This window comes from Danio rerio, chromosome 11 (genome assembly GCF_049306965.1).
Source record: "Danio rerio strain Tuebingen ecotype United States chromosome 11, GRCz12tu, whole genome shotgun sequence".
Taxonomy (NCBI): domain Eukaryota; kingdom Metazoa; phylum Chordata; class Actinopteri; order Cypriniformes; family Danionidae; genus Danio; species Danio rerio.
The window spans coordinates 19891410-19919283 of record NC_133186.1 but is presented as its reverse complement, the minus strand read 5'-3'; the positions used below and the strand labels follow the sequence as shown (position 1 = coordinate 19919283).

General features: G+C 36.5%; 1 protein-coding gene across 2 annotated transcripts; it reads left to right on the top strand.

Annotated features, from left to right (window-relative positions):
* The first annotated feature begins 1968 nt into the window (after positions 1–1968).
* On the top strand, positions 1969–27570 carry tmf1 (TATA element modulatory factor 1). Of its 2 annotated transcripts, none has more exons than NM_001003522.2 (17): positions 1969–2486; positions 5219–6537; positions 9909–10012; positions 13418–13544; positions 13635–13740; positions 13863–14005; positions 14184–14350; positions 15042–15198; positions 15621–15713; positions 19262–19418; positions 19573–19765; positions 19849–19918; positions 20970–21062; positions 21204–21323; positions 21403–21558; positions 21689–21814; positions 26439–26894. In NM_001003522.2, exons 1-17 carry the CDS (start codon positions 2354–2356, stop codon positions 26580–26582), a joined length of 3408 nt encoding a protein of 1135 aa, NP_001003522.2. In that variant the 5' UTR covers positions 1969–2353; the 3' UTR covers positions 26583–26894. The 2 variants fall into 2 exon arrangements, with proteins under 2 accessions (NP_001003522.2, XP_021335270.1); XM_021479595.3 differs by having other exon boundaries at positions 1996–2486; positions 21406–21558; positions 26439–27570.
* Positions 27571–27874: the final 304 nt, after the last annotated feature.

The window sequence follows — 27874 nt, the reverse complement described above, 5'->3', positions numbered from 1 at the left end:
AAAAGTTGTTGTTTTTTTGGGAGAAGTCTTGGCAGCACATTACAGCAGTGGATACAATTACAAATGTTTGAAAATCTACAAAATGAAATTAATGTTTTTTTTTAATTATTGGCTACTGTTAGTGTATTTGGACATTACATTTTATGTAAAATTTGAAAATGAACATGTTAGCCCCCCTTCTCTCCCTTTCAAATTCAAAGAGTTTATCGGCATGACTGTAAAACAAATCACAATGTTGCCAAAGCAATAACAAAACACAGAACATTCATTTAGATAAAACAAATATAAGTAATGAACAAACACACACACATACATATATTATCTCATTATATCACACATATATGTTGTCACAATAAACAAGTTAATAAAAAAAAAAGATTAACAAAACTATATAGCCATAAATGATAAGGACAGAGAGCTCTCTCTCTTTCTCTCTCTCTCTTTCTCTCTCTCTCTCTCTGTATATATATATATATATATATATATATATATATATATATATATATATAGATAGATAGATATAGATAGATAGATGGATAGATTGATCCTTTTAAAACTAGTAAAGATGGATAGATTGATCCTTTTAAAACTAGTAACATGTTCATTTTCATATTTTACATGAACATAATGTCACTACCTGACAAACATCTTGTTGTCGATCCCAGTTGTAAAGGCAACAAACAATAACTTGACTTCTAGTAGGTCATTTTGAAAAGTGGCGGAAGGTAGATTTTTCAGACGAATCATCTGTTGAACTGCACCCCAATCATCACAAATACTGCAGAAGTCCTCTCTATTACAACCCATATGGACCCATGATTCTCAGAGAAATCAGTCAAGAGTAATAAGTCATGGTTTGGGTTTACATTAAGTATGCAAACGTGCAAGAGATCTGCAGTGAATGGCAACTTCAACAGCCTGAGGTTCTAAGACGTTTGTGCTGCCCATTACATTACAAACCACAGGAGATGGCAAATTCTTCAGCAGGATTTAGCGCTCCTTCTCATACTTCAGCCTCCACATCAAAGTTCCTGAAAGCAAAGAGGGGCAAGGTGCTCCAGGATTGGCCTGTCCAGTCACCAGGTATGAACATTATTGAGCATGTCTAGGGTAAAATTAAGAAAGAGGCATTGAAGATGAATCCAAATGTTCCTTATGAACTCTGGGAGTCCTGCAAGAAAGCGTTCTTTGTTATTGAAGTCATAGCAAAGATGTATGGATGCAGTCCTCCTGGCTCGTAGTCATACACAACATTTATTATTTTTTCACTGCACCATGACTTCTATTCTACACTGTACATTATTTCTGTTAAGTGACAAGACTTTAGTCTAAGCAAAGTCAGACCTTCCTGTCCTAATTAAATAATTACAAGTTAAGGCATGATCATATCTTATTTTGGTAAAATAAGCGTAATCTAGAGGACTGTGCCTTTCATATAAGCCAAGTGATCAACTAGAAGTCAAGTTATTATTTGTTCCTAAAATTTGGATTGATGACAAGACTTTTTCTTGTATAGGTGAAATGACAAGCATGAACAGATGTATATATGTAAAACAAATCAATCTACATACTCTGGCCTGTACTTATTAAAATATGTAAAATAGCAAGTGAGTAAAATAAATGTCAAAGGATCAATAATGCAAAAAGGGTATTTTAAAAACCGTGAACTATACACTAATTAAAACGGGGTCTGAAAAACTATCATTTAACAGAACACAACATTGAATACAAAAATAAATATTTATTTTTATAAATTTTTGTTTACACGTTCTTTCCAAATCCTTCCGAAGGACTTTAAAATGTTGTACTTTTTAAGTTTATGTTAATTACATAAATTCTTATTTTAATAAAATTACGAAAAGGGGATACTTTTGGTTATTTACCTTTATATTTGTTTTTATCTTCGTTAAAGAAGAACAAAAATACATCTAGACGTCTTTGAGGTGGCCTGACGTCACGTGCAGGATCTGATGCGCTGCTACGTGGACGGGAAGTAGATCTCGAGCTGCCAGAGGAAAACAAAACAATGCGTACAAGTCCAACCTAAGAGTCGAGGATTGCGAAAGTGAAGGAAAAATGTCGCCTATTCCCTCCTTTAATTATTTATATTATCGACTTTCGTTTTAGCCCTATATTATGTCGACTGTCAGCAAATTGTCTGTTGTTTTGCGAGCAGAACTAGCCGCCAAGCTAATGTGGACAGCGGCCTAACAAAACAAACACACATCAACCTGCTCCGGCTGTTAGTGTGGAATAAAGCTGCTCTCGTTTGGGAATGCTTTTAAAAATGTCGTCTTTTATATAGACGTTCGCTGGACTGTCACACAATCGGGTGGAAGTACGTTAGAGCAATATGAGTTGGTTCAACGCTTCACATCTGTCGAGTTTTGCCAAACAAGCTTTGACAACTGCTCAGAAATCTATCGACAGGGTCCTGGACATTAAAGAAGAGGAGTGGGGTGACACAACCGGACAGAACTTCCCTGGTAAGTTTAAGTATGAATGGTGTAATTTGAGTGGAAAAAGAAGATGGAGTGTGTTTAATGATTCTTGCTTGATATATTTATGCAGGCTATGGATTTATTCAAAGTCATCTAACGTTAAGTCATTTCCAAATGGACACCAATACCCACAGACAAGCATCTTTTTAGTTGATTTGCTCTTTGCTGCATAATTCCTGTCCTATACAGACAGATATTCTTATGGGTGCTGGAAATCCTTGAAAATACTTGAATAAATGTAATTGTTGCTGTCTTAATATGTTAATTAATCTGTTAAACTTTAAATAACAAAAAATCATTATATTTTTGCATAAAATGAAAGCTCTGGAGTCTGCGCATGTGTATGTAGGTGATCTGCCTTTTCTATCTGTACCTTTTGATTCAACAGTGTGAGATTACAAAATGCATGAAGATGATTGCTTCATGAATAAAATTAATATCAATTTTAGATAATACATGACATATTAAAGATGTGAGCCAATGGAAGTGATTCAATGTTGTGCTAGAGGCGAACATGCCATCAGAAACTTTCCTTGCATTAACCTATAGCACATGTGTCAAACTCAGTTTCTCAAGGACAGCAGCTTTGCACTGTTTAGCTTTAACCTTAGTTAAACTTGCCTAATTAAACTAATTGAGTCCTTCAGACAAGATTGAAACCAGCAGGTAATGTTGAAACACCCTTTATAGTATCGTATAGCATTGTAATAAATAGGATCTGATATAATGTGGTGAAGAATGTAAATATGTAGTTTGCCACACTTGTAAAGTGCTGGACAGTTTGAAAACGGGTCGAAGAACCCTGTACAACTGGGAAACAAAACTGCAGGATTTACAACCAAGTTATTGAGACTGAACCACAAACCATCCAACCAAAATGAAAGCCCTGTCAAAAGTGGGTGAAATAAAGTGCTGTCTTCATTTAGGATAACATATAAATTTATGTTGAAATGAAACAACATGTACTTACTCTGACCTGTACTTAATAAAACAAAACACAAGATAACAAAAGATCTTTTTTAAACCTTGCTGACAAATGGTTTAAACCTTATGGGTTGAAGGTACATTATAAAGATTAAAAATGACAATTAATTAGAGTTGATTTTTTCCCTTAAATAATATTCTTGAATAAAAGCTTTTTAAAATGTCCTGATAAACTTATTCTACTACATATGCATGAAACCATGTTTGTTACTACTACTCATGATGCAGAGATTGAATTGGTGTCCCAGTTCAAATATCTTGGCATTTTAATTTATGATACACTTTCTTTTAGTTCTTACATTCAGCAATTGGTGAAAAAATTAAAAGTGATTTCAGGCTTATATTTTAGAACTAAGACCTGCCTTTCTTTTGATGCAAAAAAAAAAAACAAAACAAAAAAAAAAGCTGGTTGATGCAGCATTTATGTCGATAATAGACTACAGTAATGTTATCTCTATGAAAGCTTCATCTCAGAGTCTGCTTGCATTTGGTGACTGTTTACCATGGTGCCCTAAGATTTATAAGATTTATTTATACAATTTAAGATTTAATATATAGGTTGGTCTTCTTTGTCCATTAGCAGGCTCAAGCATTGCCATATCTTTGTTTAAAATCTATATTGGGTTTACTCCCATCATATATACAGCATAACATTTGTAAAAAGCTTGTCCTTAACTATGGGCTTCAGTCACAGGATATTTGTTTACTGTCTGTTCCTAAAGTGTGGACTGAAATGGGGGAAAAAATATGCAGCACCTTTTACATGGAATAATCTTGCAGTTTAAAGAATTGATTTCACTGAATGCTTAAAAAAAGAGTATAAATGATTTAGAAATTGAAACAAAGGCTTGTAGATGTTTTGATAGTTTGTTGTCAATGTGTGATTCATGTTAACTGTCAATGGTTTTTGTTTATTGTTTTGTTAGACTGATGTGACATGTATACTGCCTAATCTCGGCCAGGACGCTTTTGTAAAAGAGTAAAAGAGATTTTTAATCTCAATGTGTCTTTCCTGGTAAAAATAAAGGTTATAATAATAATAATAATAATAATAATAATAATATAAAATATATATTATTATTTTATATATATAAAATATATATTTCATTGTAATATGTTTAAGTAATGCATACATTACTATTATTGCTGTTGTTGTTATTATTATTGTTATTATTATTATTGTTATTATATATTTTAAATATTATTTTATTATAATTTTTTTTACATACTTAATAATATTGTTAGTTTATTTATTGAACGCAGTTGAACTGAGCGGGATAATAACACTGTTATCTTCTGTAGGGCTGAACAATTGAACTTGTTACATAATTTACAAACTTTGCAAAATTAGTAACACTGATGTTAGGCTGTTTATTACTATGTAACGTTCTGATAGTGCCCATGCACACATTGTGGAAAAACTCTCCTGAATATAATTCAATATCTTTTGATAATGGTTTATAGCAAGTCTTTTTAAAATAAACGTTGTTATTATTTTAATCAAAATGATTGGATACTGAATGCTAATGATACCAGAGCATTGCTATGGTTACCTTAAGGGCAGTTATCTCAATTTCAGGAGTGATTCAATACATGCACAAAATGACAATTTAAAGAATTAACTCTAAATTGTTTTTTTTAATCGCTGTATTTAAATTAGATTTTATGTTATTACTTTTAGGCGAACTTTCTCTTTAAAATATTCTTAACACTCTAAATACTTCCTTTTTCAGATCCACCAGGCAAGCCAGCACCTACGGGATGGGGAATGAACCAGTGGAACTCGCCTACTGAGGAACAAACCACGAGTCCCCCTCCATCCTCTGAGGCCATCACAACGCCTGTCACACGAACAGTGGTTGATGAATCTGAGGATTTCTTCAGTGCCTTTTTGCCTCCTGGGGATGTACAAGCTGTAAGCAACACTAAGGTAGTGTCTGTGGCACCTGCCAAGTCAAACCGCAGACTACGGGAAAAAGCAGACAAGGACAAGGAGTTAGTGGACAATGACTTACAAGGTCAGGCAGAGCTCAGTAAAAGCAGCAGCCAGGAAATAACTGAGATAAAGCCAGCCGGGGCAGAACTTTCAGAGCAGAATTCATCCACTGTGGAAGAGCAGATGCAACCAGAACTGGGTATTCCTGCTTCAGGTGTTGCACCAGAACAAGCTGTAGAACAGGAGTCGATCGAGGACCAAACAGAGTCAGATGGTTTGGTTTTAACTTTAGATGTTCCACTCACAAATGTACCTTCATTTTCCTCAGAGGGTGAATCTGTTGATTCGTTTGATCCACCTTTGAACGTCGAGACCAAAAATCCAGATAAAACCCTGCCTGTCCCTCCTAAAGAAATTATTTTAGAATCCAAAGATGCTAAATCAGAGGACAGACAAAGCGACACCCCTTCTCCTCCTGTTAGTGCCTTCTCCTCTGGAACTTCCACTACCAGCGACATTGAGGTTTTGGACCATGAGAGTGTGCTGAGCGAGAGCTCGGCCAGCTCCAGACAGGAAACAGCTGAGGCTAAAGCAGGTCTGCACCTGATGCAAGGCTCATTCCAGCTTCTCTCCGCTTCAACATGCAGCGACTTCCCTCGCCTGGATGAATATCCCAAACTCACTGAAAGCTGCGGCTCCTCATCTGATGCTTTTGAGCGCATTGACTCGTTTAGCGTGCAGTCGCTGGACAGCCGCAGTGTCAGTGAAGTGAATTCTGATGATGAGATCCCAGGGAACCGTACATTGGCCTCCATCACAGCTGGACCTTTGCCTGCTCCGGCTGAGTCTGTGCCACAGACAAAACAGGAGGAAGAGGAGGGTATGATTGAGTCAATGAATGACCAATCGCTGGATGACAATGAGATGGAGGAAAGTGGCCGCAGTGCAACACCAGTGAACTGTGAGCAGGTAGATGAATTACAAGAAGTCGACCAGGAACCTGAACCTGACCTCACAATGTCCAGTCAAAAAATCGATGTACATGAAACTGTAACACCACTGAGTACTGAAGAAAAACCTGGAGATTCACCCTTCCAGATTTCAGAGCTCCAAAAGGTTGTATTATATTATATTATTCATTCATTCTTTCATTAATTTTCTTGTTGGCTTAGTCCCTTTATTGATCCGGGGTTGCCACACGCAAACGCAGGGAGAACATGCAAAATCCACACAGAAACACCAACTGAGCTGAGGTTCGAACCAGCGATCTTCTTGCTGTGAGGCAACAGCATTACCTGGATCACTGCGTCGCCCATATTATATTATATTATATTATATTATATTATATTATATTATATTATATTATATTATATTATATTATATTATATCATGTCATGTCATGTCATGTCATGTCATCTCATGTCATGTCATGTTATTTATTTTCTTTTATTTTATTTTATACATTCATTGATTTTCTTTTCAGCGTAGTCCCTTTATTAATCTGAGGTCGCCACAGCGGAATGAACCACCAACTTATCCAGCACGTTTTTACTCACACTCACACTCAAACACAATCATTTACACACACACACACACACACACACACACACACACACACACACACACACACACACACACACACACACACACACACACACACACACACACACACACACACACACACACACTCTCTCTCATACACTATGGACAATTTAGCTTACCCAATTCACCTGTACATCTCTTTGCACTGTGGGGGAAACCGGAGCAAACTCCACAACGAAATGCAGAAGCTCGAACCATCGATCAAGCTACCTTCTTGCTGTGAGGCGACAACACTACCTACTGCACCACTGTGTCGCCTATATTATATTATATTATATTATATTATATTATATTATATTATATTATATTATATTATATTATATTATATTATATTATATTATATTATATCCTATTATATCATATTATATTATATTATATTAAGGTATAAATGCAGGCAATTGCTATCATTGTTAGAATGATTAAAGAATAATGAACATTATTTTCCTAAATTAAATGAGTAAAATTTGGCTTTTACTTCTGTTATCAATGGAAAGTTCAAATAAAAAGTTTTTAAAATAGAAATCTTTGATAATATTATAAATGCCTTTGCTGTCTTTTAATTTATTGTGTACTTATCATACAGATGCACTAGTTTAAAAAAATCTTTCTGACCTCAACAATTTTTTTTTTATATAAGGGCTTGAAATTGCGACCATTTTTTTAATTCGTAATTTAATCTATGTGACCTCAATAAATATTTGGGAGCAGGGGCGGATTGGCCATCTGGCAATTCTGGCAAATGCCAGAAGTGCTGGACCATTTTTTAAATGTGGGCCGGTCAGTTTTTTTAATAAATTTTTTATGTATTGTTTTTAGATGCAGGCAGCTTTTATCTCTTGCAAGATGTGAATATGATGATGATCATGATGATGATGATGATAGTAATAATTATAGTAAATGTTAAGCACTTGGCCCAACCGGTAACGGCCAGCTGGTTTGGAGATGCGCTGAACAATTCGACCAAATCAGAGGTTACGCGGACGTAATCAAAATTTGGCAAGAATGTCAAACAAACAGTAAGTGCAACACAAACTAATTGTCAGAGATGTACTGTAAAAAAGGAAAGGCGGAGCCGAAAAGCTCAGAGAAAGCAAAAAATGGCTCTAAAATCAGAAGCTGCCAAATCCATCAAATTAACTGAAATATTCTTGAAAAGGGGCAACGCAGTGGCGCAGTGGGTATCGCTGTTGCCTCACAGCAAGAAGGTCTCTGGTTCGAGTCCCGGCTGGGTTAGTTGGAATTTCTTTCCCCACAAGTCCAAAGACATACACTGTAGGTGATTTGGGTAAACTAAATTGTTCATAGTGTATGTGTGTGTATGGATGTTTGCCAGTGATGGGTTGCAGCTGGGAGGGCATCCGTTTTGTGAAAAATATGCTAGATAAGTTGGTGGTTCATTCCGCTGTGGTGACCCCAGATTAATAAAGGGACTAAGCTGAAAAGAAAATAATTCAATGAAATGAACGTATGTATAAATTTGTTTATAAATGGGTTGTTTTTGTTCCAGTCACATACGCTAGATGTTTAAATATCTATTACAAATGGTACTGCTTATTTTATTTTACCATCTGTACACCAATATAAGTAATCATTGTGCATGTCTGTAGGTCGGCCTGTGTCGGTGTGTTAATGTGGGCTGGTGTGGCCACAGTGCCAGGGCTTTTTTGTCCCAGTCCGCCCCTGTTTGGGAGCATTTGTGCGAGTACATTAAATTGTTGCCGTGCGACCTGCTTTCATTTCAAAATATTTTTCACTTGTGCAGATTTGGAGACATTCATGCGAATACACCTAAAAATTTTGCACCTAAAAACGTGAAACACAGCTCTCAGGAATGGTTTAAGACTGTTGTCATGCCAACTTGCTACAATGAATGAAGTCAGCAACACTCTCTCTTCTGATTGGCCCACTGCTCTGGATCTGAGAGACAGTGCTACATGTAAAAGTTGAAAATCTTGATGCGGCATCATAAAAATGCAAGGTGCTGAAAAACACAGGAGTGTATGTTTGTGAAAAAAAAGTAAGAAATGTAGCGCATTTTTGTAGAAAAACATGACGTGATTGTTTACTATTAGCTGTCAGTCACACAGTCAGTGCCCTCAGCCATCAGATGACAGGGGACTATAATGTGTAAATGTAAAGCGCTGAAGATGAGTGAATGAAAAGATCATTGACGAATATAGTTTTTGAAACCACCATAAGTTACAAATAATGGCAAACTTTATCAGTGATCTTGACGCCACATGGAATCTGTGCGCATGCAGAAATCTCCACAGATTTTTAGCCCATTATTTTGTCTTTTATTTACTTGTGTAAACTTATATTTATTTTGTTTTTAAAGTAATTTCAGCAATATTATTGAATAATATAAAAATGTTCATATGATTTATTTACCATTTAGTTTGTAAAGTAATTATTTCTGTCTTTTAGTGGATATAATAAATGAGAGACTTTCTTTGCTTATCAAATGGCTGGATCTAATTGGATTTGCATTGTAAACAGTAACTACAAGTTTAAAATGTATTACTTTTTATTTCATATATTAAGTTTTTAGTTATAATACATAAAAAATCATTCCGCATAAACTTTTACAAAATTCTGCACTGAAATAGCAAAAAATGTCAGCAGATTCGGTCTGGCCTTAGTGATAATATACCATTTGAGAATGTGTACACATTTTTCAGAATGAATAGAAAATAGACTTCCAGTGGGACCAAGTTTGCAGGTAACCACGTTTGCCACTGAATCTACCTAAATTTTTGAAGTTGGGAGCACCAGTGCTACCAAGCAAAAACAATAATTTTAAGTCCTGTATATGTATATGAATTTTTTTTAAATGATGAAATTTATATTTTTTTTCTGTTATTGTTCTCTTTCCTCATCTCCAGATTATTGAGGAGCTCTCTGGCCGATTGGAAAAGAGAGAATCACAGTTGCTTGCGGTCAGTAAAGACAAGGCCAGACTTGAGGAGGAGTGTGACAATCTCAAAGAGTAAGTTAAACCTGTGCTCCAGAAAACAATCTGCTCTCCTATGTTTTCTAAAATGATACATGCTTTCACTAGCTAATTAGGGAAACGACAGTATTTGTACAGCTTGATGCCGGATGCTGTGCTCACATACTGTTGACAAAGGATTAGCTTACAAAAAATGTAAAAACCTACACATCTTTTAGCAAGGACATGGCACAAAAAAGCTATTATGTTTTGAAAAATGTGGAAAAATATTAAAAAGCTTTCATTAACATGGGTTTTTAATATTTTTTCCACATATTTTGATTGCCTTGGACTTTCTTTTGCTGTTTATTCTGATAAATCTCTTACCCAAAGAGCAGCAATACATTAATTAAGCTACCCCTTTAGCATGTTTTGTTTGATTTTGAGTAATTATTTCTTATTGGGCAGATAATTCTCTTGCATGATGTGTAGGGATGCAACGGATCACAACCCACGGTTCGGAACACTTGTGGGCCGCACATTAATTTTTTTTTACTGGTAGATTAATCCTAAGTTTGCAACGATCACAGAGAGATCGCCACTCACGTCATTCAAATCACATGAATTAAAGCATTTAGGCTTTCCTGTGAAATATAATGATGACTGAAGAAGCTGTGGTAGGTTATTCGGAATGTGGAGGATTTCAATAAAGGTGTTTTCTGTCACTACTTGTTTAGCCTGTATCAATGTATTCAGTGTAGGTTGCATGATTAATCATTAAAAGATCAGGATCTCAACAACCTCGCATCATAAATTATAAATGATGGTGATTTGCATGTTTATTCATCCTTCAAATTGCTGCATTGAAATCTGAAAACACAAAAATAAAAAAATGAAAAAGAGATTCAGTCTTTAGTCTTTTAAGTTGGTTATGAAGTTATAGTCAAATAACAAAGAAGTACTGGGATAACAGTTTATAGTTTAGATCTAACCCCTAATGTTTATTATTAAAATCACTGTCATGCATTTAACGACTCTCAAAAAATCCAAGTTGTAGGCACCAATTACATTAAATGAAATTATAAATGTATTATTTAAGCAATAGGTGGCAACATCCAACCATCAAAAATATGCCACTGAATAATGACACATCTAGCAATGAAACATGAAGTTTTATGAGTGAATAACTGAATCATTTATTGAAAATAAGACAAACAATAAAAAGGGTCATACAAATGAAAATGTTAGATTTCTACATATAGTGTTATCAGCAACAGTAGTAGTAACAGTGATTTTTTCCCAATACTTAATGTGTTACAATTTATTTTTATTTAACTGATTATTTTTTCATTTTATTTTTAATAAAATCACAGGTTCTTAGTTCCTAAAGTGTCTTGCAGTACAGTTGTTGTAATAAATGGAAAGGAAATTACATTTGTCTCTTTTCATTTTTGGCTGATCCGAATAATGGTCTGATCCTTGACTAAAAAAAACCCTTATGTCATCCGAACCGTGACATTTGTGATCCATTGCACCTAGGGCTGGCTGATATGTCAAAAATGCAATCTCAGAAACGCCAACTCAGCCGAGGTTCGAACCCGCAACCTTTTTGCTGTGAGGCAACAGCACTACCTACCCACTGTTTTACCCACAGTATATATTTCAATATAAGTTAATATATATTGATATATTTAAGATATATTGTTAATGCTTCCAGATTTTAAAGAGTACCCCAACAGTGACTGAAGACACAAAAATTAGAGGGTGCATTAAACAGCACAACATTTTCAGTCGATACATTTTTAATGGCAGAAATTTCGGTACATCTCTAATATTAAAGAGCCCATATTATACATGAAATAGGGTCATATCTTGGTTGTAAGGGTCTCCAACAACAGTTTAATATGCATGCAAGGTCAAAAAACACTTTCATGGTCTTATAATCTGCATTTATTTTTACCTAATTATCCCAGTGACTCCTGTATGAATCGTCCAGTGATTCATTTGTTCCCAAACCCCTCCTTAGCGCGCAGCTAACCTGCGCTGATTGGACCAATGACAGTCTGTCGCGATTGGTCGACTGCCTTCAGTCAGAGTGAAATGCCAAACAGCTAATCAGCAATATAAAAGTAATCACAGTTCATACACGCTCGATGGTGTAGGCGTGGAGTTTAGCTGCCAGTGGGTCAATGTAAATACAGACTATGGACTTGAAAATACAGACGACTGACTATTTTATTGAGCAAATTCTCCAAAAGCAGTTGAGGAGATCTCCTAGCTTCTCACTCTGCTCTTTTCACAGACACACACACACACACACATATTGCACAAACACACACACGCACTTAACCCTGCTCCGGATGACAACGCGCGCGCACACACACACACACACACCTCCGGACGACAGCGCGCGCTCACACAGACACACACACTACTCCTCATCCACGGAGCTCCGTTAACGCAGCACGCGTCGCGTTTTTAACGTGACTTTGCACGCGATAAGAGAATATAGCCAGTTAACCTGATACAGTACACACGGTTACAAGTAACAAATCACAACTAAATACATTTGCAAGCTAGAGTCAACGAGGCAACTTTAATCGCACGTACTTACACTTGAGAAATGGAGGAAGAAAAATCCTGATGTCCATCAATAAGTTACTCTTTACTGATCCTTCCTTTAACAAACGCTGATGAAGTATTCTTTGTAGCATGTAGCTTCCAGAAGTTTCCAGTAGTTTCCAACTGCTTGGCTATAATGCTGAGGTTTCATGTTTGGGTAGAGACTCAATATATCCATCTGCAGTGTGACTTCAATCGACCGGCATGTTTGTGTGTGTGTGTGTTTGTGGGTGTGTGTTTGTTTGTGTGTCTGGGTTTCTGCGTCAGAGGGCGGGGCCTCAGGTTTGAAATCTCCCGGGTTTGCGCGTGCACGTGAATAACTTGGTTTCGTTCGTACGTCATGGCGAAACACCTAATGAATCGGTATCAAGGCGACTCGTTTGAAGCACTATGAGTCGACTCTTTTATAGATGAATCAACCGTTTTAAACACTGTACACTAACAGATTTAAGCCTTAGCTGGATACTTCACTTCACTTAGAGCTGTGTTACACAATACATGGAGGGGAATTTTCAAAAACCCATAATATGGGCTCTTTAACTGACTTTTAGATTCCCATTGTTTAACATTTCTGCTTTCTGCTACTACAGCTCTTATATTAATATAGACTAAAAAAGTCCAGAGCTTATCATTGGTATTGACCTAATTTTTATTGGGATTCGATATAATAGCGTTTATCGGCCCAGCCCTAGTTACACCTCTAATGATGCTTATATTAGACTGTTTTGCTATAATGCTGATATCAGTTCACTGCATTATTTATCAAAATAAATATCTTGTTTCTGATATAAGCATCTTATATTGGTTTTAAAATACAGTTAACAAGATCTGTGTTAACAGTGAGGTGATCAGCTTGAAGGAAGAAAGCTCTTCTGTACAATCTTTAAAAGACGAGTTCACCCAGCGCATTGCTGATGCAGAGAGGAAAGCTCAACTCTCCTGCAAAGAGAGAGACATCGCAAAAAAGGTATTCATTTTCTTTATTATTTGTGCGAAAGTCTTTTTTTAATCATCAATCTTGTTTTGCATTTAAATGCTTCATCTGTGATGACCACAGGAAATCAAAGGCCTCAGAGAAGAACTGGCAAGCAGGTTAAACTCAAATGAAACTTTGGAACTGATTAAAGAGAAAGAAGAACAGATCCGAGAGCTTCTTGAAGAAGGCGAGTGTTTACTTGTGACCTTTACTAGGAGGATCATTTGAGATTTTACTGTACAATCCTAAAGGAATCTGGGTATTTTTTTAATTGGGTGTTTTTCTTTTTGCTGGTTTTCTTTTGTTTAGGTGAGAAACTGTCCAAGCAGCAGTTGCAGCACTCCAACATCATTAAGAAACTGCGTGTGAAAGAGAGGGAGAGTGATGCACAAATCGCCAAACAGACCAAAAAACTTAAAGAACAGGAAGAAGAACTGAAACTCTTGCAGCAGGTCAGAAACACAACATTTAAAGTCCAAATGAACTTAAAGATGTTTCAGAAATGGAATATTAAGTAGGGAGCGGGACTTTCTTTTGGCACATCATATATATTGTGCAAGTGAATTCAGACATATTTTTATATCAAATATCAGTGGAATAATTAGGTTTCTTCAATGTTATCATTTGTAGGTTATGGATGGTAAGGAGGAAATAGAAAAGCAGCACAGAGAGAACATCAAGAAGCTGAATGCTGTGGTGGAGCGGCAGGAGAAGGAACTAAGTAAACTGCAGACCAGCAGCGAGGAGCTTCAGGAAAAGAGCCGCAGCTTGCAAGCAGCTCTCGACAGCTCCTACAAGTAAATAAACACTGCATACATACTTTATGCCGACACGCACACACATTTCCTGTCCCAGTGTCACTGCAATTTAGTTGTGGTTTGTATTTGAAAAAAATAAAAAGTTCTGGGGGTCTTCAATGAATCCTAAATCAATGTTTTTTTTGCCTTAAAAAGGTCTTAAATCAGGTCAGCAGTCTTAAATTTATATGATCATGGCATTGATTTTTATATTTTACTTAAAAGTGAAGAACAAGCAAAATTTAAGCAATGAAAAATCATCATTTTTGTCATTGGCACCTTTAGTGTTCACCATGATTGAGCATGAGCTTTATTGTAACTTTTATTAAGGATGTACTTCAGGTGTGTAATTGTACTTTATAATTACAGATTTCTTATTTTCTTATGTCTGTGGGATGCACTGTCTATATAATGCAATGTTTATGTGTAGTGCTATAAAGTGGACAAAAAAAAATATATATATATATTATTAATTAAATTAATAATACTAAAATAAATCTATAAATGCATAAATATAACAATACAGCTATAAAAACAACTCTTCATGTAAAGACATATGTAATTAATATTTTTCCTTAAATGATTATTTTTTTGGATTGAAAGTCTTTAAAAAGTCATAAATTAAAAATCATTCAAAAAAAAAAAAAAAACTCATAAAACCTGCAAAAACACAGACTCTTCTGTTTTCTAGGGAGTTGGCTGAACTCCACAAGGCCAACGCCTCGAAGGACAGTGAAGCACAGGAGCTTGCGCTGAGCAGAGAGGTGCAGGCAAAAGAAGAGCTGAGTTTGGCTTTGGAGAAAGTCCAAGAAGATTCCCGCCTACAACAAGAGGCACTGGCCAATCAGGTAAGCCCATTTTGTAAAATTGTTTGACCATATTAAATTACCTTAAAAGCATCATTCACTCAGTGTTGAAAATTTTCTCTCCATTTACTAATACTGAAGTGATCCTAAATTTCTTAATTATTCTCAATTATTAAACACAAGATATTCTGAAGAATGTCGAAAAAAAAGCCATTGACATTTATAGATGGAGTAAAAAATACAATGAAAGTCAATTCCTATTTTTTCCCAACATTTTTCAATATATCTTCCATTTGTGGAGGTCGAGTAAAGTAAAATTTTTGTATTTTTTATTACGTTTATTTGTTAAAAAATAATGTCAGCATCTGGGGTTACTTATCTTGGTGTATTTGTCTTTTTTGATGTGTGATTTTGAAGTTTTAGCTTTCATGTTTATTTGTGACTTTTTTTTTTGTTATGTTCAGGTGGCTGATCTGAGGGTGGCTCTACAGAGAGCTGAACAGCAGCAGGCCAAGAAGGAAGATTACCTGAGAGAGGAGATCAGTGAGTTACAGCAGGTAACCAGAATACATTTCCTGCTTATTGGAATTATTGCACTATTTGTTTCTTGTCAGCTGTTGTGGAGAAACCTGTTCTTTTAAAGTCAGCTTTTATTTTTTTGAGTCACTTCCATTACTATATTCAAAGGAGTTTGACAAAGAAAACAGACAATAATCAGAAATCAGAGTTCCATTTGTGTGAAACAAGCTCAGTTTATTAGGGCCAATCATTGTGTTACGGTCATTATTAGCTGGAGTACCTACCAGATTCTCTACAGGGCACTCCAGAATGCTTGACTAGCCAGTCATCCGGATTGTACCTCCCATTATGCTTTGCATCTCACTGCTGAACACTGACACACAGCAAATCAGCGAAAGTACAAATAAAGTGTTTATTCGGGTATTGAATTTTTTCTCCCATTCTAACTGATCATAAACTGCTGATATCAGCGGGTGACAGGTCGCTCTTCAGCCCACAATCTGCAAAAAGGCAGGTAAAGTCACGCTTTCCCTCATTAAAAACTGTTCTCAAGATTACATTTTGTGATGTAACTTTTTTGGCAATCCTCTATTGCACATTTAACCATGCACCACTCCCCAGATTTAACAATTAAACAAACTGTTTCAGATGCAAAGCATGATGGAAGTTGTGGTCTAGGTGAATAGCTCTTGGAGTGCCCTCTGGTGAGTTTGGTGGGTACTCCAGCTAATACTTGTTTTGTTCTAGTTAGTTCAAGATGGTTCATTATAGCTAAATACAAATGTCTTTGCTAAAAGAACCTCAACTAAACATTCCAACAGTGCATGTCTGTTTATTTTTTGAGCATCTTTTTGCGAGAATTAAACAAGAAAAAGAGTATCTGTATAATGTAAGAAAGTCCCAGATTGACTATTCATTTTTTTCCTATACAAACTGTTTTCATATCCACAATTGTTTACCACAGTTTTTGACAAAACTAATGTAACTGTGACTAAAGGCTCGCTATGGTGGGTGATTTAAACTGAACCAGTTGATCACTGTACTCTGATCAACAGTGTTGCCAGGTCCACTTATTATAACAAACACTTAATAAGCCTTAAGCGATCTTGTATAGTGAACTAATTAATCATGTGATTACAAATGTAGGTATGCATCTTATTTAAAGGATTTACATTTAGTTTTTTTGTGGTATCTGTTTTAGGGCTGTGCAATTAATCGAAATTCAGTTTCGATTTCAATTTTGGCTTCTAATGATTATGACAAAATATTACCCGAGATAAAACAATTTTTTACATCATGTACTGCCCCTTTCCATTTGTACACTTTTGTTGCTCTGCATAGCTGAGTATCTTATGAAAATTACTAAAAGCATGTACTGTAATGTAACTTTTGCAGTACAGGATGCCCATCATTCTCTGATGTACATTCGAATCATTCATGTGTTTAAAAGCGCGAAAGAGAGCATGCTGTTTATGTGTGCAAGCTCTGCAGAGACGAGCAGAGCACACACGTCTACAGTCATCTTAATGTGACCTCTTTAATTGTCAAATACATGCAAATTTGTGTCAAAACATGGTGTTTAGTGATTATACATACTAACCCTCATTTATGCAATAAACAAACGAGTTGAGAATCAAAAGACATGTCAAAGTGAAACCATGAATCAGAACCGCACTGCTCTTAAAGTGACAGCGTGCAATATTCCTGCTGCCAACTGTTATTATCATTATTAATTAAACAACAAAAGGACAAAATCACTCACTACTCTTGACTGAAAGACTTTTATAGTTAAAGTTTTTTTTTTTATAACAGTGAAGAAGCTTTAAGCACAGTTTGTTTCATTTTTTAATCTATTGTATTTATTCCCCTTTCCTTATTTACAGGGAGGAAAATAACTTTATATATGCAGTTGAAGTCAGAATTATTAGCCCTCCTGAATTATTATTGAATTATTAGCCCTTTAGATTTTCCTTCCAGGGCGACGCAGTGGCGCAGTAGGTAGTGCTGTCGCCTCACAGCCAGAAGGTCGCTGGTTCCAGCCTCGGCTGGGTCAGCTGACGTTTCTGTGTGGAGTTTGCATGTTCACTCTGCGTTCGCGTAGGTTTCCTCTGGGTGCTCAGGTTTCCCCCACAGTCCAAGACATACAGTACAGGTGAATTGGGTAGGATATATTTTCCGTAGTGTATGAGTGTGAATGAGTGCGTATGGAAGTTTCCCAGGGATAGGTTGCAGCTGGAAGGGCATCTGTTGTGTAAGTGCTGGATATTGAACTAAGCCGAAAAGAAAATGAATAAATGAATTTCACTCCAAATTCTGTTTAACGGAGAGATTGTTTTTCAACCCAGTTCTAAACAAAATAATTTTAATAACTTATTTCTAATAACTAATTTCTTTCATGTTTGTTATGATGACAAGACATATTTTTTTACTATATATTTTTTAAGAGACAAGCATTTAGCTTAAAGGTGACATTTAAAGGCTTAATTAGGTTATTAAGGCAAGTGAGGGTAACTAGGCAAGTCATTGTTTTACAGTAGTTTCTTCTGCAGACAATCACAAAAATATATTGCTTAAGGGGGCTCATATTTTGACCTTAAACAAGTTTTTAAAATTCATTTTTTTATTCAAACCTGCTTTTATTCAAGCCAAAATAAAACAAATAAGACTTTCTCCAGAAGAAAAAAATATTATTGGAAATACTGTGGAAAAAATCCTAAATTCGTTAAACACTCATTCATTCATTCATTTTCTTTTCGGCTTTGTCCCTTTATTAATCCGGGGTCGCCACAGCAGAATGAACCACCAACTTATCCAGCACATGTTTTACGCAGCGGATGCCCTTCCACCTGCAACCCATCTCAGGGAAACATTCATACGCACTCATTCACACTCATACACTACGGACAATTTAGCCTACCCAATTCACCTGTACCACATGTCTTTGGACTGTGGGGAAACTGGAGCACCCGAAGGAAACCCATGCGAACACGGGGAGAACATGCAAACTCCACACAGAAACACCAACTGACCCAGTCAAATCTTGAACCATCAACTTTCTTGCTGTGAGGTGACAGCCTTGCCTACTGCGCCACTGTGTTGCCTTGTTGAATATCATTTGGGAGATATATATTGAAAAAATAAATAATTCACAGGAATCAGCTGTAATCCTTTTGAATAATCATAGATAAAATTATGACCAAATTAATCATGATTATGATTTTTCCCATAATTGAGAAGCCCTAATCTGTTTTTATTTGCAAAATGTGGCAAGATTAATGAGAAAAGATGTATCTTGCTCCCTGTGAAATAATAAATAATCAAACATTTTTGTCATTAGAAACTAGTTGTTTACAGGTTCCTTACACACTATGTAGAATATTAATTAGAATGGAGAATATCAAACAGATTTTTTTTCTCTGTCGTTAATTTGGTTTTTAAATTTGGCTGTCACTCCTTTTGCTGAAATGATTGTGTGCTGAACAGGACTAAACACTAAAAGGTAAATTGATTGCCAAATTGAACTGCGTCTATATTTGGCCAATTTGTACAAGTAAATGATGGGTATGCTGTATTTGTACTCGAACAGAGGATACAAGAAGCAGAGACAAGAAACCAGGAGTTGAGTCAAAGTGTAACATCAGCAACACGGCCGCTCCTTCGACAGATAGAGAACCTTCAGGCCACCCTTGGGGCTCAGACAGCATCATGGGAAAAACTGGAGAAGAACCTTTCTGACCGCTTAGGTGAAACTTGCTTGTTTCGACTAAGTGTTGGTGGCTTATCATATGTTTAAATTTATTGTTTTTTTTAAAGAATAAGCTGCATATGTCATCCATGAAGTTATTATTTGTTCATAAGTTATCATTTATTCACAAGTTGTTATTTCTCTGTTTACAGCTGATGCCCAGGCTCAGCTTGCTGTTTCAGTAGAGAAAGAGCGTTCAGCTACAGAAGAACTGCTAGCCATCCGAGCACAGATAACATCTTTTGAGTCCCAGGCCTCTTTATTGAGGCAGGAGAAGGGGCGTCTGCAGGGACAGCTGGATGCAGAGAGGATGAGGAGGGAAAAACTGGAGGATGACCTAAGCAGGTATGAGACATGAGATATGTTTCATGTTGTAAAAACCAAATGATGGCGATGCAGTGCTCTTACAGTGATTTCTGTGTGTGCAGGGAACGTGTAGAGCTGGAGAATCTTAAAGGGGAATATGCTCGAGTATCAGAAGACTCCAAGAAGGAGAAGGTACTATTTGTTACTGTCAGTCAGCGCTAAACATAAATTGCAGCAGTCTTTGCTTCCCTATTACCCTGTTTACACTCTAAATTAAAATGTCTTTTGAATGCAGAGCTAAGAAGTATGAAGAAATTAATTCCACTCTTGTTTCTTTTAAGTGCTTGTTACATGGCAATAGTAACAGTAAAGGGTCTTAAGTCTTCACTTGAGATCAGAACACTTAAAATTCTTTTTAAGAACAGGTAGAAACTGGGCCTGAATGAGATTTATCTGAGAGAAATGGTTTGTGCTACAAGAAAACGGGCTTGATTTTGTCTATTGGTTATTTATATTGAACCAGTAAAGGTATTATCAGAGAAGAGGTTTTGCTTAAAGGTTATGAGCACGCAGAGATGTTAAAAGATGATATTTACAGATACATTATTTACAATAACGTTGCAGAAATGGTCCAACAGGGTTGAGCTTATTGTCTTAAGGAGTTATGGGTATGTTTTGAGAATAAACCTATCAGAGTCTCATCTCCTTTTCCCTTTGAGAGTCAGGTGTGTTGTACCATGGTGCTTTTACTATTTACATGGTGGTTTTTATAAGTGGAAAAACTGAGCATTTCACTAGTGAGAAAACCGTTAAACAGACCATCTGCAGTGGGAGGATAAAGAATGAGCCTCCTCCAATCTGCCTTTACTTTCACTTTCTGTTTTACTTGGATAAGGAAATGTGTTGTAGGCACATACATTAGCCTACATAATTAATTTAGTTTAAGCGCAAAGATTTGTTTCAAAACTATTTCTAAATTCAGTTGTAATTTCCCAATAATAGAAAAAGAACAATAGAACAACTTGTAATTAATAACTAAAAAAAAGCCCCCCGAGATGAAGACAAGATTGAAAACAAATAGATTTTGTTTTAAAGATCACGAACCACATTTCTCAATGTATAAACATGCACAGATTACATCTTGAGCTTAAGATTACAATGTGTACTAAAAAAATATATTGTTGTTCATTTTGATTTCACGTGGACTTTAATCTCAGTATCTGTATTGTTTGCTCCTCTTCAGTTGCTTCTCACTAACCAACTCGAAATGGAGAAAATGAAGGTGGAACAGGAGAAGAAGAAATGCTACCTTGCACAAGAGGCCCTCAAAGAAAAGGTTTTGCATGCAAAATAATTTTCATCAGTAATTTTCAAATTTTCAATCAGTACTTTATGAAAACAAAAAGCCAAACACAATGACAATAACTGTTGTTGTAAAGTTTCAGAAGTCTGACATAAAGGTTCTCTGTTTTACCAGGAGAGGAAGTCTCATCAGTCTGTGACTGATGCTCCAGCTTCCTCCACTCCTTCACTGTCCCGCTCCAGTTCTGTTAGTGGAGCCGATCATGCCGGATTACCTTCCTCCTTCTTCTCACAGGTACTTTTTGAGATGCTTGAATTTTTTTCTTCTTCTCAAAGTCTGGTCCTACTTCAGCTGCAATGTGTGGTTTTTGCAGCAGGAGGACTCGCTGGACCATTCTTTCAACACTATGACCATGTCCATCAGCGGGACTAACCTGTATGAAGCGGCTCGTCTGGGTGGTGGATCCAGTGTCATTGAGAGCCTACAGTCTCAGCTCAAGCTCAGAGAGGGTGAAATAACACAGCTGCAGGTATGACCGGCATTTCAACAGAACAATTCTTTTTCAAATTACAAGTACATAATGAGTTATTTACCTTTGTATTTAGAAATACAGTATTTTATTTACTAATTTGTGTTAACCACTTTTGGTCTTCTACAAGATGGAGATTGCTAGTCTAGAGCGAAGTCGCACTGTGATGTCAGAAGAGCTGATCCGATTGACCAATGAGAACGATGAAATGGAGAGTAAAGTGAAGGAAATCCCTAGGCTGAAAGTGCAACTGAAGGTGAACCACATGCAAATCTACTAACAGATTATTACAACTTGTTATCTTTGTGCATAAGATGCATATATTTGATCCTAAAGATGCTAACTTTAAAAATTTTAATTATTTAAATATGATTAAGCATGATGAGCTTTTCACACGAAAAGATTGCTGTGAATCAAGCATGTCATGAGGCTATTCTTTAGTTACAGCTTTGTGATATGATGCTATTGTTTTGTTTTCACACAGGTTATATAAATAATAAAAATATTGACCAACTGTATGACTACCTCATAGTACTTGGCAAAATATTTTACTTCCATTATTTATTTGGCAAGTTTTAATTTTAGGTTCTATATATGTGTGAACAGTAACTGTAAAAGGAGCAGTTTTGCTATTATTTCATATTTAAAAATTTATTTAAAATAGCAATAGATTAATAAAACCATTCATGTTTTTGTGGTATTATTTATTGTATTTAAATGAGTATCTCACTCTCACCATGGCTGCAATCATTTGATCAGAAATAGCGTACAAACAGTAATATTCTGGAGAGTTATTACAAAACAAGCAGCTTTATTATTTATATTTCAAGATGTTTTTTTTATGCCAAAGCTAAATTATCAGTACAGTTATTCCAGTTTTCAGTGCCAAATGTTGCTTCAGAAATGATTTTATTATACTGATTTAGAGTTGAATAATTGTACTCATGTGCTGCCCTTTTTTAACTGTCTTACATTTTCAGGGTTCTTTTATGACTAGAAAGTGAGAAAATTCATTAGAAATAGAAATTGTATGTAATCAATTCAAGCTTTTCATAATAATTATTGTTCCAAAGCAGCTTTACAATTTTTATGACATTAAAGTCAAAATCAGAAAGTTAAGGTGTTGTGTATAGGAGGACGGTATATAGTGTCATTTTACAAAACGAGATGTTTACTAGTATAATATATTTTAAATCTTTTGTCTTTACTGTTACTTTTAATTAGGTTAATGCATGCTTGCAAAATAAAAATATGAATATTTTAAATGAATATCCAAATTTCTCTCATTTTGAAGTCCACCGCAACGTAGGACGTAGGAGTGTGGTTTCCCCACCCACCAAATTGCTTGACAGCCGCTTATTAACATGCCTCTGTAGTAAAACGTATAATCATATCCACAAGAAAGGACTTGCCCAAAGCAACTGGGATTAAAAGATCTGTTCAGCTCTCTGTGATCATCAGTCATCAAATGTGATCAAAAATGAGTAAACAAGTTAAAAACGTTTCTAAAATAGTTCATGTTCAGTTCATACAGCGATTTTACCGTCTTTACTTTATCACCACAGCCACATGTCAGTACAATTATAAAAGAAGACGCTTCAATCCTGGTTTGTGGACATTAAATCAGGTTTATTTTGACCTTAACATAACAGATGCCCATACAGGAGTGTATATTAACGTGTACCCAGTCACATTTGCCGTGCAATAACAGAGCAAAGTTAAATGCGTATTCGATGTGTGTGTTTGTAACAACATTGTGTGTGTCTCATCGAAAGGCTTGAATTAAAGTAAAGAAGTAAAGAACTTTTATTGTCATTGTAGTTGTACAACGAAATTTGTTTGGCAACTCACAGAGACCAGCAGCAACATAAAAAGAGAGAAAAACAAACAATAGACATAATACTAAAATATAAGACATAATACTAAAATATATAAAAACCAACAATAGACATAATACTAAAAATATAAGATGTAAAATAAAAATATACTAAATGTAATAGTCACAGTATTTACATTATGGCAAATGAGTGCAAACATGAATATCCATAAAGTGTCTTTGTGCATTAGCAGCAGAACATCAGAAAGGTAGGGAGTGAGGGAGGGGGGGGGGGGGGGGGGGGGGGTGATTGTTAATGTGTACAAGGAGGAGGGGTGGCACAGGCTACAGCTCTGGGGAAGAAGCTGCTCTTTAGCCTGTTTGTGCGAGTCTTAATTGCTTTATATCTTTTCCCTGATGGGAGTAGTGCAAAAAGTTTGTGTCCTGGATGTGTAGGGTCCTTAATGATGTTGCTAGCTCTCCTCTGTAGGCGGCTAGCGTAGACTGTATCGAGGTTTGGGAGTTTAATTCCTATGATCCTCTGTGCAGTCTTAACAGTCCGGGATAGAGCTCTCCGGTTTTCCGCAGTGCAGCTTGTGTACCACACTGTGATGCAGTGACAGAGGATGCTCTCTATCGTGCTCCTGTAGAAATTTAGTAAGAGCTGGGTCGGTACTTTTGTTTTCTTGAGTTTTCTTAAGAAGAAAAGTCTCTGTTGAGCTTTCTTCACTAAGTGGGTGGTGTTAATGGTCCATGTGAGATCTTTTGTCAGATGTAGGCCTAGGAATTTGATGTTGTTTACCCTCTCGACTTCCTCGCCATTTATGTGGAGGGGGGTTGGTGGTGTCCTTTTTGCTCTTCTGTAGTCAACAACGATCTCTTTTGTTTTGGAGGTGTTCAGAACCAAATCGTTATTGACACACCAGTTGATTAGGTGTTGGACGTCCTCTCTGTATTGAGACTCGTTGTTACCTGAGATTTGTCCTATTATTGTGGTGTCGTCAGCAAACTTCACTATAGTGTTGGAAGGGTGAATGGGTTTGCAGTCATGTGTGAATAGGGTGAAAAGTACTGGGCTGAGGACACAGCCCTGCGGTGCTCCTGTATTAATGGTGATGGTGGATGAGATGTGGTTGCCCACTCTTACATTCTGTGGTCTGTTAGTGAGAAAATCCAAAATCCAAGAACAGAGTGAAGGGGTTAATCCTAAATTTTTCAGCTTGTTTACCAGTTTGTATGGTACAATGGTATTAAATGCAGAGCTGAAATCTACGAATAGCATCCTAACATATGTATTGGGATGTTCCAGATGAGAAAGGCTGGTGTGGAGTGTGATTGAGATTGCATCCTCTGTTGATCTGTTCCTGCAGTAAGCAAACTGTAGGCTGTCCAGGTCAGTAGGGATGTTTGTTTTGATGTGTGAAAGGATAAGTCTCTCAAAACACTTCATTATAATGGGTGTCAGAGCAACTGGGCGATAGTCGTTCAGACATTTCACTGATTGCTTTTTGGGCACTGGAACAATGGTTGTTGATTTGAGGCACATAGGGACTATGGCCTGTTTTAAAGACAGATTGAAGATGTTGGTGAACACCCCCGCCAATTGGTCAGCACAAGACTTAAGTGTGCGACCTGAAACCTTGTCTGGACCAGCTGCTTTGTTGATATTGATCCTCCTTAAAGTGGATCTCACCTGGTGACACTCGAAGACGGGTATCGTCTCTTCTGTGGGTGATGGTGCTGTCTGGATTTCCATTCTGTTGGAGTCACTGTCAAAGCGTGCGAAAAACTCGTTCAGGGTGTCAGGAAGCGAGGCATCATGTCTGGACAATGAGGGGCTGTTCTTATAGTCTGTTAGGGCTTTAATGCCCCTCCACATGCTGCGAGGGTTGTTGTTTTCAAAGTGTCCCTCCAGCCGTTGCTGATATCTGTACTTGGCTGCTTTAATGCCTTTCTTTAGATCTTTTCGGGCATTTCTGTAAGCATGCCTGTCCCCTGACCTGTAGGCAGCGTTCCTCACTCTCAGTAAAGAGCACACATTCCTGTCAAACCATGGTTTTTGATTCGGGAACACCACGCTGGTTTTGGTGGTTAGCACAGAGTCAGTACAGAAAGCAATATATGCTAAAACAGATGAACTATACTCCTCCAGATCTGTACTCGCAAACAAGTCCCAATCTGTGTTTTCAAAACAGTCTTGTAGGCGTGAAGAAGATTCCTCATTCCAAACTTGCACCGTTTTTACAGTTGGCTTTGTTCTGCAGATCAACGGTCTATAGGACGGAGTCAAGTGTATGGAGATATGGTCTGATAAACCTAGATGAGGTGATGGGGCTGCTTTATAAGCTCCTGGGATATTGGTGTATACTTGATCCAATATACTGTTGTCTCTGGTGGGAAAGTGTATGCTGGTGTGTAGTTTAGGCATGACCGTTTTTAAATCCACATGATTAAAGTCTCCTGCTACAATCACAGCTCCCTCTGGATATGCATTCAGCTGGCTGTTAATAGCTTCATGCAGTTCTTCTAGCGCTAGCTTAGCATTAGCCCGTGGTGGAATGTAAACAGCTGTGATAACAATAGCAGCAAACTCTCTTGGAGTGTAAAAAGGTCTGCATTTTAGTGACATGTATTCGATGTCAGGTGAACAGTGCGACCTAATAATGTCCGCTGATGTGCACCAGTCATTATTTATGTATATACACACTCCGCCACCTTTGTTCTTAACTCCACAACAAATACATCAAATAATCATTGGGATAGTTCTTACTGTAGTATTTCTCACAAACGTTACTTGAGGTCTGCTTCCTTCATGTCTGTCACTGTGCTGTTTATCTGACACAACCAAGGCGGAGATTGAGGCACACTCTGACAGCCACAAAAACAGCTACATTGTGTTCAGAGCAGAAAATTCCAATATTCTAAAAGCTATAATAAATAATCTGATGAGTGTTTTGAGCTGAAACTTTACAGACACATTCTGGAGACACAAAAGACCTAATTATTAAAAAAGGGTAAAATATGTGCCCTTTAAAAATTTACCAAATGTTTGTTTGCTCCTCAGGATCTTGAACAAAGGCACAACACAATCCTGCAGATGTATGGCGAGAAGGCAGAGGAGGCTGAAGAGCTGCGTCTGGACCTTGAGGATGTAAAGAACATGTACAAACTACAAATAGATGAACTGCTGAAAAACCAGAAACAATGAACTCTGCACATGGACTTGCACACACTGACTGTAAACAGAGCTTTGCAGTAGAAGACATAACTGTGCTTCTCATCTCCGAGCGTTGGTAATAAAAGACCAAGTAATTTAAATGTATTTCTTTTTTTCTGAGAAAAGAGTTTGTTTAGCATATTTCAAGGGCCGTCGATTAAAGTTATTTAAGATGTGATTCCTCTCACGGTTGTGGGATTTTACTTTTAAATGATTTTGCTCTCAGTGAAAGGGATAGATTATTTAAAGAAATTACATTTCTGTCATTATTTACTCACTCTCTAGTGCTTCTTTCTTCTGTTAGGCATAAAAGAAGATGTTTTGAAGAATGTTTGAAACTGGCAGCCATTGACTTCCACTGTTTTTCTCAATGGCTGCCGGATGGCTTCCAACATTCTTCAAAGTATCTTCATTTGTGTTTTACAGAAAACAGAATAAATGAGTGAATACATTTTCATTTTGGATGAATATCTCTTTAATAACCATGTTTGGTTTAAGAAATGACATCACTTTCAGTGTATTGGTGTTTAGTTGTGGTGGTTTTTTTTAACACTTAAATTTGCACAGTGAAGTAAGAATTCAGACTTCATGCGTTTGGATTATGATCATCATAACTGAATTGCTATATTTTCCTCTGATCTTCATCCTCTGGGCTGCACATCTTGCTGGTAAGCAGGCGGTTTACAGTTGAAGTGTCTTCTGACATTGTGAAATAATGTAAACCTGTTTTTTTAGTTGATTCCAGGGTACCACACATCATTCAACATGCTTAAGTTAGCCCAGCTCTAGTTATACGTTAAGATTTGCACTCATTTTAATCTCATCTCTCACTGATTGAGTTTTAGTGTTGAGGAGATCCAGGAAAATCTTTTACTGTCATATTCTCAGAGATCGTAACTCTGTGATGTCACTGTAAGATACCTTTCCTGTGTATCTGCAGTTTTATGCACACATGTAAATAAAGTAGGAAATATCTATCGAGCAGACTCTTTTTTTTTTTATGTTAATTATGTATTATATTATGATTATGATCATCAGTGTTGTGTTTTTCAGTTTATTAATCATTAATTAATAAATGTTCATCTAAAAAATATAAATTTTTAGTTACAGTGATCAGCATCTATAAGTACGCCCCTCACATATTTTAAATTTGTGTTTTTAAAAACATGCTTTACAACATTATATTTGTGCAAATACATTAGATTAGTCAGTACTGAAGCTAAATCTGGAGCTTATCTAACAAAATAACTTAAGATAACGGTCCAAAAACTAGGACACCCTAA

Bases quoted from the DNA above. Each gene is read 5' to 3' on its own strand.
- tmf1 (NM_001003522.2), top strand. From the start codon at position 2,354: ATGAGTTGGTTCAACGCTTCACATCTGTCGAGTTTTGCCAAACAAGCT. The intron at 13,741-13,862 runs GCGAGTGTTTAC...TCTTTTGTTTAG, and splicing joins CCGAGAGCTTCTTGAAGAAG to GTGAGAAACTGTCCAAGCAG. The intron at 15,199-15,620 runs GTAAGCCCATTT...TGTTATGTTCAG, and splicing joins AAGAGGCACTGGCCAATCAG to GTGGCTGATCTGAGGGTGGC.